Source organism: Danio rerio, chromosome 4, assembly GCF_052040795.2.
Source record: "Danio rerio strain M-AB ecotype USA chromosome 4, GRCz13ab, whole genome shotgun sequence".
Taxonomy (NCBI): domain Eukaryota; kingdom Metazoa; phylum Chordata; class Actinopteri; order Cypriniformes; family Danionidae; genus Danio; species Danio rerio.
This window is the reverse complement of record NC_141024.2, coordinates 26617762-26632693: the sequence shown is the minus strand read 5'-3', so window position 1 is coordinate 26632693 and position 14932 is coordinate 26617762. Positions and strand designations below refer to the sequence as shown.

At 31.1% G+C, this 14932-nt stretch overlaps 2 protein-coding genes across 2 annotated transcripts in view; one reads left to right on the top strand and one right to left on the bottom strand.

Annotated features, from left to right (window-relative positions):
* Positions 1 to 1908: 1908 nt before the first annotated feature.
* Positions 1909 to 14645, top strand: si:ch211-244b2.4. Its single transcript, NM_001014325.1, is given in 10 exon segments — positions 1909 to 2154; positions 3213 to 3334; positions 4534 to 4720; positions 7536 to 7683; positions 8601 to 8736; positions 9985 to 10096; positions 10181 to 10262; positions 11306 to 11414; positions 11935 to 12040; positions 13712 to 14645. Coding segments are annotated over 10 exon segments (1092 nt in total). The 5' UTR covers positions 1909 to 2120; the 3' UTR covers positions 13768 to 14645.
* Positions 13131 to 14932, bottom strand: part of scyl2 (SCY1 like pseudokinase 2) — a 46080-nt gene continuing 44278 nt past the window's right edge. Inside the window, exon 18 of the mRNA XM_088649820.1 lies at positions 13131 to 13439. The gene's annotated coding sequence lies outside the window, so the exon portion shown is untranslated. The remainder of the gene's footprint in view (positions 13440 to 14932) is intronic.

Here is a 14932-nt window from a genome sequence, read left to right as displayed (position 1 = left end):
CTTAAATAACTTGTTTTATAAAATTATACTTTTAGTTAGTCAGCTCTTAGTAGTGTCCCTTTTCTCATATGAAAAATGTATGCATCAATTTTCTTTTCCAGTTTCTCCCAAAGAATATACCGTTATTTTTAATCAAGTCTGGCCTAAAGGTTGTTAGATTCCTTTACTTTTGACAACATAAACCTATTTGTTGACCAAATTCTTCTCAGTTGTTCAGATATTCACTCAGTTATTAGTAGATTTCAGATTTATTTACCTGTAGAAGTTTTTGGAATAATATATTTGGTGACATTGAGTAAGGACAGCTTCTGCTTCATCCGAAAAAACAAAACAAACACACACACACACACACACACATATATATATAATATATATATATATATACAACAATTCTGTCTGGTTTTTGTATCTGATTGGCTGATAGCAGTGATATGTTTAAGTAATATCAGCACCCGTAAAGCCTCTTTACCCTTTGTGTATTACTCGGCCCACATACAACCAGCAAAAAGCAGCCACAGCAGATCTAAAGTTTAAAAGATGCTTGCTCAGCTGTTTAACTGTCAGCTTATGATTTAAATCCATGCAGAATAAAGTAATTGCTCATACAAAAGAGTTTTTGAGACTCTCCATGTTTGATTTTGTTTTTATATACACAATTATGATGTCAAACTGTTGTATAAACGCAATATCACATTTGTAGCAGTGCGATATGTATATCGGCACTGGTGGGGGCACTAAGGCAACGCAAGCCTCCCACCGGTGCCGATATACAGCCATATCGCACTGCTACTTGTGTGATATTGCTCATTTTTATATATATATGTCACAACGTTTCGACTACATGGTCTTCATCAGGTGATCGAACCATGCGCATATGATAATTTGTTTAAAATTAAGTGGGTAAAGACATTTTAAAAAATCCAACATCTTGTTAAAATGTTATTCCAAATTCTATTTTGTAGGTGTATGTATGTATATATATATATATATATATATATATATATATATATATATATATATATATATAAACCAGAAGCTAAGAAGCAGTAGCAAATACTCTTACAGCCAGCCATTCACCAGCTTAAAAAAATGGCTTATACAAATGGCATACGTTTACAACATAAACCATGTTTTTTTTACACAGCGGATGCCCTTCCAGCTGCAACCCAGTATTGGGAAACACAACTACACACTCATTCACACACATACACCACAGCAAATTTTATTCAACTCACTTATACCACGTCTTTGGACTGTGGGAATAAAAAGAGCTACGGAAGGAAACTTATGCAAACACAGGGAGAAAACATACAAACTCCACACAGAAATGCCTACTGACCCAGCCAGGACTCGAACCAGCAACCTTCTCGCTGTGAGGCGACTGTGTGCTAAGCCACTGTGTCGCCTCTAATACTTATATTGCATGTTAAACTCTTTCTTGGTGTAAATCTTTTAAATGTGTATAATTTGCTGGGGATTATTTATGCAACCCTTTTTGTCTCTTTGTTCATATTGTGTCCTTTCTTGCATAAAAAAGAAAAGGAAAGAAAAAAATATTTGCTACTGCTGCCATCTAACGGTCAGTTGAAGACGTTCATCATATTTTGCAAGACCTTGAGAGTCATATTAATTAATTATGTTGGATCAGTTCACAAAGTATTTTTATACCACATATCACCCCTGAGTTTGATTAGATTTGCTGCTAATGGAACTAAAAAATGGTTTCTAAAGAATCACTAAATTTAAAAAAATGCTGGCTAAGCTTAAATTATGCTGTTTTTAAGAGTTTTCAGAGCACTCTAATAAATCCAAAAACCAACCTTAGTGGGGTGGAAGGGGTAACCTACTGCCTAACTATGTCTGCATTTGCATTTACTGTTTCAAACCTTTAGATGGCGCCAGATCTCAAAAATAATGACTGCTTGAAGGAAATCAATTTGAGATATTGCTGCAAGAGATGTTTTCATTTCAATATGCTGTGAACTTTATCCAGTTGTCTTGTCGAATTATGTAATAAATAATAAATAACACTACAGATCGAAAATACATAGCGCACACGAGTTTACATACGAACCATTTGACATGAAAATGAAACTGAAAGAGCATAGGGCGTTTCATTTATGAATATGGCTTCGAACTACCAAGAGGATTCCGGTGAGTTTATTCTGATGTCAAATAATCAAAACTTGCTTCAAAAGTGTAATGAGAGCTGTAGATAAAAGTTCTTTTCAGAAATGTTTTCCTCTCGACAAGTAGGCTTATCTTATTATTGTCTGCGGTTTCGATCGACACTGCTACAGTCAACATGTCATACTGTTTCGAAACTTTGTTTCTAAAACCAGTAAATGATACTTAATACGTTTTACTCCAGTAAATATTTGTTTTCGAAAAGTCTTTAACTCAAAACATAGCCTACTGGGCCAAGTTGACATAATTTGCAACCTTTTAGACGTTACATAAAAAAAAATTTGTAGTTAAAGTTAAAACAGCAAGGATTTTGATAAGGTTTTTTCTTAACTCAAGGAGTTTGTTGCTACTGCTTCATCAAGACAAATATAACATCATATTTAAGTGATAGCAGCATGTAAACAATAGCTCAATATAAACAAAAGCACACTCGCAATCATTCTGTCAAATGACTGCACGACCTATTGCCTTCATTAATTAGACAGGTCTTTCATGTCATTTCAGATAAATGTTTGAAGATATTTGAAAATATAATAACTGTCTGAGCGGAGTTTATTAAATAACATCAGAGATTTTGCAAACTGTGTAAATATGTCAAACTGAAATGTAGTAACACAGTAAAAGTCAGTAATATTTTTTTGTAAAATAAATGAGTTGCATTTTTTCAATAGTCATTGATCCGTTAAGAATAGTCTTCCTAAAATAGTAAAGAGAAATGAACCTGTTTATATATATATATATATATATATATATATATATATATATATATATATATATATATATATATATATATATATATATATATATAATATTTTTTTTCAGCAGTGAGAGTAAAGGCTTTTATAATGTTACTGAAACTTATTTACTTATTAACTTATTCTTTGTTAGTTTAAGTTTTTTGTTAAAGTTTCTTGAATACATACTTATTCATTAAAAAATATTTCTGAAGGATTGTGTGATGCAATGACTGCTAGAAATTCCATAATAACAATATTAATATTAAAGAGGGCTTGTTTTTTTCCCAGCTGAAGGCGGCGATCAGCTTTCTGGTGAGAGTGGCTCAGATTTCAGTGACACTGACACAGACTCTGATGCATCCACTGATTCTGATTCTGACTCTGAAGATGCTCCACAAACCCCTAACAAGGTACATCTGTTAAAAATGACTATAAGGCCTTTGAGGTGTAAAAACCAATCATATGTGAGAATGTATCTGCAAGACACTGCAGGTAAATAGGGTAAAAAGCTGTTTGACAATACTTTCACAGATGATTGATTAAATTAAGAACTGCAAACGTTTTCTATTTAGATGTATTTAAACATTTTTTAAAATGGTATGTTTAAATAGGCAAATGGAACATTTTTTAGTGAAATATGCACTGTTTAGCAGACATTTCTAGCACAAAAACTATAAGCATTGAATGAAGTTTCTTTTTTGCCATGTTTACTCAAAGGATTTTACTGTGGTGATATTGGGTATCAAAAATAGTGGGACTTCAGGAAAGTCAGAAAATACTGTGTACTTTGGGTATTGGGTAGAAGACGATGTTGGTAGAATACATTATTGGGTATTGGATAGAGTACAAAGGCACATTTAATATGAACAAATTAGACATAAGCTGGTGAACGATTTTGACAGTATGATAACCTCAGATAAAAATAGTATTGTGATTACTGCTCTGAAATACATTCTTTTTAAATGTCTAGGTAAAAAAACTAAAACTTTTTTATCCATTGAACACAATATATTTTATTTTAGGAAACATTTAACCTATTTTGAAGCAGGAAAAATTTCAGGCTAAATAATTCAAATTAATCATTAACCTTTGCTGTCTTCATAAGTTTTCATAACACAGCTTTCATTACCATTTAAAACATAATCTTTGGATATCTTTTCTTCTGGAAATACTGTTGTCTTAAAAAACAAAAATGTAAATAAAAAATCTTACACATACCTTGGAATGGTATAGCAGAATATTTTGGCGGTTTAAAAACCTTGATTTTTCCAAACCGCAGTATACCCTGAAAACTGTTATCTTCCCATGCCTAGAACATATCCATCTGAAAAATCCCTCTGAAAAAACCTACAGAACTTAGATAATTTTTTTATATTAAATTTAATTTGATGTATATAATATGTATGAAGAAAAGATTTATGTCTCAGTGCTGAATAAAAATGATAATTAAAAAAATATGCATTGTTAAAATCTACACACAAATTAATTAAGCATGATAAAAGAGACTTAAAAGTGTAAAAAAAATATATGAATTGATATGCATAAAAATTTACTGTGATTTTACCTTAATAAATGAAGTCTTAATCAATTATGTTGTTTTGTGTTCAAGCGTAATGTTTGCAAGTATTACAACCGTGGTCAGTGCCGTTACGGGGAAAAGTGCAGGGACGAGCATGTCTGCAGCAACTTTCTGAACAACTCATGCAAATATGGCACTGGATGTCGACTCAACCACAATCGTCAGAGTCCTTCATCAGCACAAGACAGACAAAAAAGAAGCAGACGCTCACCTGCAGGTTTGTGTGCACACATCCTAAATATGAAAAATAAGTAAGGCTTGTTTTTGGTCATTCCTGAATAAAAACATAAGCCAAACCTACCCCAGGGTAATAATTGATAAAAAAACAATAACTGCAGACGTGTCTCTCAAAATATGCTGATCCAGGAACACGTTGCACTAGGTAAAATCAGGTTCTGAATGTGTGGATAAAGGTGAAAACATAAAAAAGTGAAAGTATTTTCTGTAAAATGTATTTAAACAATTTTATATGTAAAATATTTGAAAATAAACTTGTGTCTTAGCCTTTTAATACTTTGCCTCTAGGACAAACTCAATGTTAATGGGAAATCCGTTTATTAAAATGGTTAAAGTGAATATAATATAATCAGGGCTTGACATTACCTTTTTTGATCACCAGCCACTGCACCTGGTAGTTTTCTAACGTTACTTGCCACTCGTCATTTTCACTAGCCTCAATTTTGTTGGGAAAATACATTTTATATGCATAGACTTGACTTTGGCATGCTAAAATTACTTGATTTAATTTTTGTGTAATGTCCACATGCCTCCTCTTTCATTTACCTTTATTTGTGTATTGTGTGTGAGCTTGCTCAATGAGCTTAAGCAAATAGGTAATGGTTTCACATTGCAATTAGTTTTTTTTTTACATGACCTTTCAGAGCTTAACACTAACTGAACTAACTATTTTCTTGCCACAAAATTTAAATAATGTGTCAAAACAAGCAAACTATATACTAAAGCTGTATCCTAAAACTAAACATAAGTTTTATACATAAAACTATACATAAACTTAAAAACTAATCTTTGGTAACGTGCCAGCACTGGCAATTTAAGAATGATTTTCAACCAGCCAAAGTGGCTAATGGGGGTGGCTGACTAACCTGCTCCAGCTACCCGCATTTTCTTTTGTAGGGATAGTTTACAGTTTAACCCAAAGAATGACCAGTCTGGTTGATGAAGAAGAGCCGGAGTCAGAGATTTTAAAAAAATAAATTAAGTTTACTGAAGATAGTTTGCAGTTTCATTCGCAGAAGCCAGCTTCAACACTCTCAATGAGTTCCTAGGCCGCTCTGCTTACAGTTTCAACAATCGAACAATTATACTCTTTACACAAGTCCAGAAAGGGTGGGATCCAGGTAAACAGTTCTCATTGGTTACAACAGAAATAGACAATTCCAAATACATGCGTCAAAGAAACATAGTATCTACTTCCAGATATGGATGGCCTTAGTGTGTGCGTCAAAGAAAGCCTTGTATTTGTATCCAGATATGGATGGCGACCTGATGCCTAGAGGTGAGGTCGCCCTAAGTTATTAGGAGCTGATCTCCAACCTGTAAAAAGCTAAACCAGGAACACAATAGACACAAAAGACCATCTGTGTTAAAGACTCAAGGATGTTTCTTGTACGTTCAGCTGTGTTATCAGGCTGGTTCAAGACTGTTTCCATCAACAGTGTGCTGCAATATCTTGGCTACACACAGTCTGTCTCCACACAAAAAGGAATTACATTGCTATTAATTATACTCAAAAACAGATCAATCAAACAGCTATAAAATTATAGGCAATATATCAGGACAATAAAACAGGTGTCTTCTTCTTCTCTGTATTGGACCTCTAGTCATAGGAACATATAGAGAGAGAGAGAGAGAGAAAGAGAGAGAGGTCTCCATGACCTATGACCTGGTTTGTGTGTCTCCTGAAAACAAAGTTAAAATAGACAGGCAAAAAGAGAAACAAGGACACAGAACATTCTTACAGTAAGCAGTTTTAACTTATTCATTAGTTAAAATCAATTCACAGTTAAATACTGAGAAACAGGATGATGAAAAGGATAAACGGTGGTCCATGATGAGACGAATTGGAAAGCAGAAATCCGAATCCTTCACTTTGTTGGCAGGTGTTAATGTGAAATTCTGTATATTATATTATATTATATTATATTATATTATATTATATTATATTATATTATATTATATTATATTATATTATATTATATTATATTATATTATATTATGTCATATAATCCACTATCATTCAAACCATTAGCAAAAATGAATACTATACAAATTATTAATACTGCCTAAATACATATTGTTATGAAAAGTGTAGAAGTACAATACCTACAATAGTTTACACCTGTTTGTGTTGTTTGATTTGTTTTAGCTTCTAAAATGATAACTACTAATATAATAAGTAATCTTTTTTTTATTTAAAATATTCACTTTATTTCAATAGATTAATATTTTTACCTTATAATGAGGACAATAATATTATGAATAATATATAAATATATACACTTAGGCGACGCAGTGGCACAGTAGGTAGTGTTGTCGGTTCACAGCAAGAAGGTCATGGATTTCGAGCCTCAGCTGGGTCAGTTGCCGTTTCTGTGTGGAGTTTGCATGTTATCCCTGTGTTTGCTTGGGTTTCCTCCGGGTGCTCCGGTTTCTCCCACAGTCAAAAGACATGCGGTACAGGTGAATTGGGTAGGCTAAATTGTCTGTAGTGTATGAGTGTAAATTAGTGTGAGTGGATGTTTTCCAGAAATAGGTTGCAGCTGGAAGGGCATTCGCTGCATAAAAACCTGCTGGATAAGTCCGCTGTGGCGACTCTGGATTAATAAAGGCACTAAGCCAAAAAGAAAATGAATGAATGAATGTATACACTTAAACGGCGATCTATAGTTAAGGACTAGTACAGTAAGACTAGTAATTCTATAAGTTCAGTCACATGTGTGACCATTAAATACCATGTAAAACTGTTTAGTCATCATTATTTGCTTTTTAATCTCTTTTTAATCTTCATATAGAGACAGAGGATGAAGAGTTTGAAGGGCCTTATAGATGGCAGCTGAATACTGGAAAAGGCTGGAAAAACATTTCCAACGATCATATTCTAGAAGCCCAGTATTCACTTCCTAACACCAAAGGAATCAAGATTTACAACACCTCTGCTGGGTAAATGCACATAATCATTATTCATCATGGGTTTTGTCACTAATTCAAATATTTCTTGTGAACAGGGAAAATTAACTAATAGATGTAGCCATGCTTAACCAGTTGATTGATTACTCAAAACATTTCAACTATTTATTTGTACTACAAAATGTTATGTTGAAATGAGTATATATATATATATATATATATATATATATATATATATATATATATATATATATATATATATATATATATATATATATATATATATATATATAGTGCTTTAAATAGGCATGATTTAAAGGGGACCTATAAACCTATTATGCAAAAATCACTTTTATAAATGGTTTAAATACAGTTGTGTGAATATAGCCAACCTCTAATGGTAAAAATGAATTCAGTCTATTTTTTATACTCACACTTGTCTTTAGAAACATCTTGATTGAGATTTTCCCTTTGTACATGTCGTCTGAAAGGGAAAGCCCCACCCATTAGTGACGATCTCTCCCCTATTAAAATAGACAGTCCTAAGTGTGAAGCAGCCATCCTCCATTGGAGTTTTCACCTGCTGAAGAAAATGGCAGCGACTATAAGGCATTATAAATGCGGGTTTTTAGGATGCACAAATGATACCTTCTGAAACGTTTCTTTTGACATTTTCATGACACAATTTGGATCAAAGCCTAAAAGGGGCAGTAAACTATAAATCATTTGTGGGGTATTTTGAACTGAAAAGCATTAATTTTACCTAGAAACTGCAGTCAAATGTACGTTGATGTACATTTTTATTAGTTTCACAAAAATATAGGTTGAAACATGAATTTCTAAATGAGCCTGTGTAGCCATTATGCATGGCATTCACACTTTTTACCGAAATGTAGTATTAGCTACATACATTTATATACATCATATCTGTTTTCTAATTCACTTTATAGGGCTGTTTCGATTGACTTCATGAAAATGCGAGTTCTTAAGAAAACAAACATTAAAGTCCGGCGTATGAGCTCAAAAGACACAGAATGGCTGTGGTATTACAGAGGAAACCACTGTTGGTATCGTTATGGCGACAAGGTGAGTTTTAGCAGTCATTTACGCAACACCGTTTGCAAATGTAAACAAATACTTCTATCCACTATTTTAAATGTGTTGTTTAGGGGGAAAATGGATTTCAATTCAGGTTTTTAAAAGTTATACCATAGTCATCTCCAAGTAAACTACACTGTAAAAAAAAAAAACATTTTACGGTTTATTTATTAAAAATCTTCAATTGACGCCCATTAATTACAGAAATTTACTGTAAAAAAAAACAGAGGTTAAATAACGGAAAATTACAAGAAATTTTCATTTAAGGAAATTTCTGTAATTTAATGTATGTTATTTTACAGTAAATTTCTGTAATTTAATGGCTGTTATTTAATGTTTTTTTCGGCACCCCAGCTGCCGTAAATAAACTGTGAAATTACAAAAAAAAATTGTACAATGTATAAAAATGTGTATTTGTGTATTTTTTGATTGTATAATGTTTCTTTACTGTGACATTACCAACTGTTGGTCTTGCTGTCAAAATAAAAGTCATTTTTAATGACGCAAACATAACAAAAATATATATTTTTTTGTATAATGTTGTTGTTTAAATGTACGCCTAAATTTATGATATTATATTATGACAAAACAAGAAAGTGGTGAAAAAAAGGACCAGGTTGACGTAATCATTGAAGAAGTTATGACAGACAAACCTTGCCAATCAGGAAACAGAAGCAAAAACAGGAATATTAAACATGAAACAAAACTGAAACTTAATATCTTACTCTTCTTCTTGTATCTACTTTCTTTCTTTCTTTCTTTCTTTCTTTCTTTCTTCATTCATTTATTCAATCATTTATTTTAGTACAATTTAAACTAATTGAAAATAAGAATCATTTGTTTACTATCTAACTGTAAGATGAGTTAATGTTTATTTTGTAACAAATATTTATTTATTTACTTACTTGCATACGTACTTAGCTCTGATAACGCTCACCTGAAATAGAAAGGATATTTTAATCATTGAAAGTCTGAGATTGGCACAAGCCAAACAAAATCTATAAATTAAAAAGTATTATAAATGTTTGAAATGCAGTTTCATATGCAACCTTTACAAAACAAAAAGAAAAAAAGCAGTCAATTTCGCATAAAAATCATGTAAAAATATCATGATAATAAGGGCTGTTTTAAAAAAATTATAGTATTCCTTATAATGTAAAAATTATATTATGTAAAAATTATATCATGGTTGTTCATCTTTAATAAATATATTTTTTATTACAACTTTGTTTATAGGGCAAATCCAGCCCGATTCAGAGCTCAAAACTGGAAACGGAGTTTCAGAAAAACCGCAATGGTTCAGTTAAATTGACCATTGACTCTACACAGTATGAGATATGCTTTAAAGGTTTGTTTTATGAAACACACATGTTTGTTTTTTTTTTAGTTTAAACAGGAAAAGTCACATTCATGAATGTTTTTCTGCTGCCAGGAATGCGTCAGAGAAATGTATCTACAGGCCATAAAAGGACAATCAGACGCCGCCCTAAATACGAGCCCCCCAACAACGGAGGGTAAATATGAATAGTTTATGCAACATATTCATGTTTGCCATTTTTGCATGACAGAGTGAAAAATAAAATAAAACAAAGCAGTTATATATATTCTTGCAATATAACTTTTCTTCTAACTTAAATTACCGAATATGTTGGAAAAAGTTAAGCTGTGTCCCAAATGACACACTATACATGGCACACTATTTTGCTTTCAAAACGCAAATTAAATAAAGTATTCCAACATGAGCGCCCGATGGCTCCGCCCCTTCTGCTACATAAGCAAAGCTGCGGTTAAGTGCGTGAAGTGTCCATCATTCCACACTTCATTTTACCAGTTGAATAAGTGCATCATCCGGGTAATTAAAGTGCACTTGTTATTTTTTGAGTTTTCAGTGTGATTGCACTACTTACACTATTTATATTAAAAAATGGCGCAGAATTGCGCATAAGTATGCGATTTTAGATGCACCTTCAGTTTTAAAAGTAATGCCTGATAATCTTGCCTTACATCTTTAAAAAGTAACTGTTACTTAGTAATTGTTTTGTGAAAGTAATGTGTTGCGTTACTTTTGTTTTACTTTTTTTTAATCTGGGCTGGACTGCTTGTCTAATAATATATTATTAATATATTAAAACATATATTTTCATAATGGTATGGCCCTTATTACACTCCAAAAGTGAAATGTGAAGTGAGGAACATGTAAAGTTACGTATGTACAGTTGAGCTCAAAGAAAATAAAGTTGTGAATATGAAATAGGAGAAATAGTGGGTAAGGGGTTGTCGATATAAAATCTGCACTCTGTTTTAATGATACTGCATTCATGCTATATTCATAAGTATGAATACTTAATTTCACGATGAAGCTAACCACAACGCTATTTTTATTTTTACATTGCATACAATTGCTAAACTTTAAAATGTAACTGTAGGCCATAATAAGATGCTTTCATAAATTGCACACACAATTTTACTTTGTTTAGATTATTTACATTTACTGTATAATGCTGATTTTACACAAGTAATTCAAATGTATTGTTTATTGTGTATTCTGTTTGAACAGATTACATGCTTTAAGCTCCAGAATAAAAAACATGATGAGTCCTTCAACAAATAAAACTCCAGAGTGGCAGTTTCATGGGAGAGATCATTGGCATACCTTCAAGAACACGGTATAACTTTTTTTTTGTTTGTTTGTTTGTTGGTTGTTTGTTTGCTTGCTTTTTAATATTCATAAGGGAAACAAGCCAAAAGACCAGCCTCACTAAAATGAGAGAACAGCAAACCAATCAAATATTCAATAAAAAGCTAAATATATTTAGGATATTGGTGTTGTTTTTTTGTATTGATAAAGCAACATATTCTGTTTTCATTTTCGAATTGTAAAAAGATATTCTACATCTAAAATAATTAAATACTGAAAACTTGAATTTTATAACATATAAAAAAAATTCATATAATTTTAATTATATCTTTGAATGGATGGTGTCATTTCAACTTGTAATTATTGCTATATAAAACCATTCAGTGTAACTTTAAACTAGTCCTGTTGTCTCTGTAAGGGTTTAGTTTGCCATAATAATAGCTTGAATGTAGATTATCCCATAATTACGATGACTGACTGTACTGTATTTATGGCCACAGAGAAATTCAAATCTTAATATTGTTTGTCTTGATTTTTTTTCTCCACAGGGTGGTTGTTCAGTCTCAAGTGCTGATATTGAGAGATGTTTCCAAAAGAACCAAACTACAATGAACTTTACTGTGAATGAAGACAACTACACTCTGGATTTTGGAAGTATGTCAGCAAAAACCAAATACAGTAACATGTTGTTTTGTAATACATAGCCCCACAATGTAAAGAACATGGGTCAAAGGTGGAAAAAAAGGTTTTCAAACATAAAATATAGTAAGATAAAGGTAAATTACTGTTTTTTGGTGCAGTAAAATGTGTCCAGTTTGCTTTAGTTTGTAATCTGCGAAAACAGATACCGTTTAAGTCAGAATTATTAGCCCTCCTGTTACATTTGTATTGTTTTATATATATTATTTTGACCCAATTTTTTTTTTTTATCAGAGATTTTTTAACCATATTTCTAAACATAACCAATTTCTTATATTGGATTTCTTTTATCTTTGTCATCATGACAGTACATAATATTTTACTAGATATTTTCAAGATGCTAGTATTCAGCTTTAAGTGCAATTTAAAGGCTTAACTGGGTTAATTATGTTTTCTAGGCAATTTAGGGAAATTAGGCAAGTTATTGAATAACAAAGATAAATAAGTTATTGTTTTTTTATATAGCCAATTTAAAAAATATTGCTTAAGGGTGCTAATTAACCTTGAAATTGTTTTTTAAACTGCTATTATTGAAACCAAGATAAAACAAATACGACTTTTTCTAGGAAAAAAAAATATTGTCAGAGATACTGTGAAAATTTCTTTTTCTCCATTAACTTTAACTTGAGAAATATTTACCTAATAATAATAGGCTAATAATTGTGCCCTTAACCATATACATTTTTACCATGAGTTATAGAAGACACTAAAATGTCACTCAGTGTAATAACTGTTTATGTACAGCACAAATATAATATTTAGAACAATAATTACTTCATGGCATGTTAAACCCCTGTTTGACCCCTAAATAAAATTTATTTGTGATTTGTGCCACTGTTTTTTAAACAAAAATGTTTAATAAATACATTAATTATATATGTTGAATACAGTTGAAGTCAAAATTGTTACTCCCCTGTTTATTGTTTTTTCTCAATTTCTGTTTAACAGAGAGAAGTTTTTTTTTCAACACATTTTTAAACGTAATAACTTTAAAAACTCATCTCCAATAATAGATTTTTTTTTCAAGGCACTAGTATTCAGCTTGAAGTGACATTTAAAGGCTTAACTAGGTTAATTAATTTAAGTAGACAGGTTAGGGTAATTAGGCAAGTTATTGATGGTTAGTTCTGTAGACTATTGAAAAAATGTATAACTTGAATAATTTTTACCTTAAAATGTTTTTAAGAAAAAAATAAAAACTGATTTCATTCTCGCCGAAATAAAACAAACAGACTTTATCCGGAAGAAAAACTATTATCGGACATACTGTGAAAAATTTCTTGGTCTGTTAAACATTATTTGGGAAATATTTAAAAAAAGAAAAAAATAATTCAAAGGGGGGGGGCTAATAATTCTGACTTCAACTGTATATTTATGTTTGATAAATTATAGGTTTAATATGTTTAATTTTTACATAAATATATCTGTTTTATTGGATGACATTGCAACATTGTTTCACCAATATTTTGACATTTTATTTCTGCAGTTATTTGAGACCTTATAGACATTTCCATTTAACAATACTTTTTTATATATATGCTCACTTTTGTATTTAATGCAGGGATCTTATCTTTGACACATATTGCAAATTATGGTTTTTGAAAATGTTTTTTTTTTTTTATTAAGGGATGCGTCAAATAAACCAGAGAACAAAGGCTGAACGGAAAGTCAGACGCGTGTAATGTGGAGCAGAGGCAAAAATCAGGATCCAAATTCACAAATGAACACAAACTTTATATATTGATTTTGAACTTAAATGTTAGTGATTATGATTTTGAATGTTATATCTGCAATCTTGTTTGGTAAACTGCCTGTGAGAAACAGAAAACCAATGTCTTAATTCATGTTTAATTAGTTTTGATAAATGTTATGAATATTTTTTTAATGCTGCTTGCCATATCAACTTGAAGAAAAGTATGAAACGTTTCTGAATGACGTATAACTTTGCTTTCTGTTTAACTTAAAGAAAATAATTTTTTGGCTGTGCTATTATTTTTATTATTACCTTGTGTCATATCAATATATTCATAGTGGTGAATATTTTTGCTATTATTTACAGAAAGTGCCTAAAAATCTATGTTTACAAATTAGCTTGAGACTATTTTTTTCAAGTCTGTTTTACTTTAATGTATAGGCAGATTTGTTACAAGCATCAGGGTTACACGCAAAAACGTTGTGTAAATATCGACTTGAGCATGCAATATCATCTGCAATAGCATTCACTGCAGCATATTTTTACATTACAGTCTGTAAACCTTACAATAAATTAGCATTACATGCAATGACTAAGACAATGTTGAAGGTGAACCTGTTTTTCATACAGGTTTTTTCTTATAAACTGAACTGTTTAATTAGGGCTAATAAAAGCTATGCAAGAGTTTGTGTTTATGGATGTGGTTTTGTGTTCTACTTAAATAAATTGATGATAAATGAGTCCTTATTTAACAAACAAACACATTATGTACTAATGCTTTTTTTTACGTTTTTGAATGTATTCTGATCACCTTGTCATCTTAATTGCATTATATTTACTATGTTTGAAAATAAAAAATGCAGACTCCTTTGTCTTGGCTTATTTTAAGTGGTTTACAGACCTTACACACAATTAAACAATATCCACACAAAAGTCCTGCTTGATTAGAAGTTTCACGCATTCATTTAATATCAACCTTGATTTTTAACCCTTATTTTTTTCATTAATACGTTTTGACAGTGGGTAAGCTATAAAAACTGCAATATTTAATCATTGTGAACAACAGGTTATCTATTTTGTTAGCAAGGCTTCAGTTGCTTTTTTAAGTAATTTTTGTGAGTTTATATAGGATTATATAGCAAAGACTTTCCTGT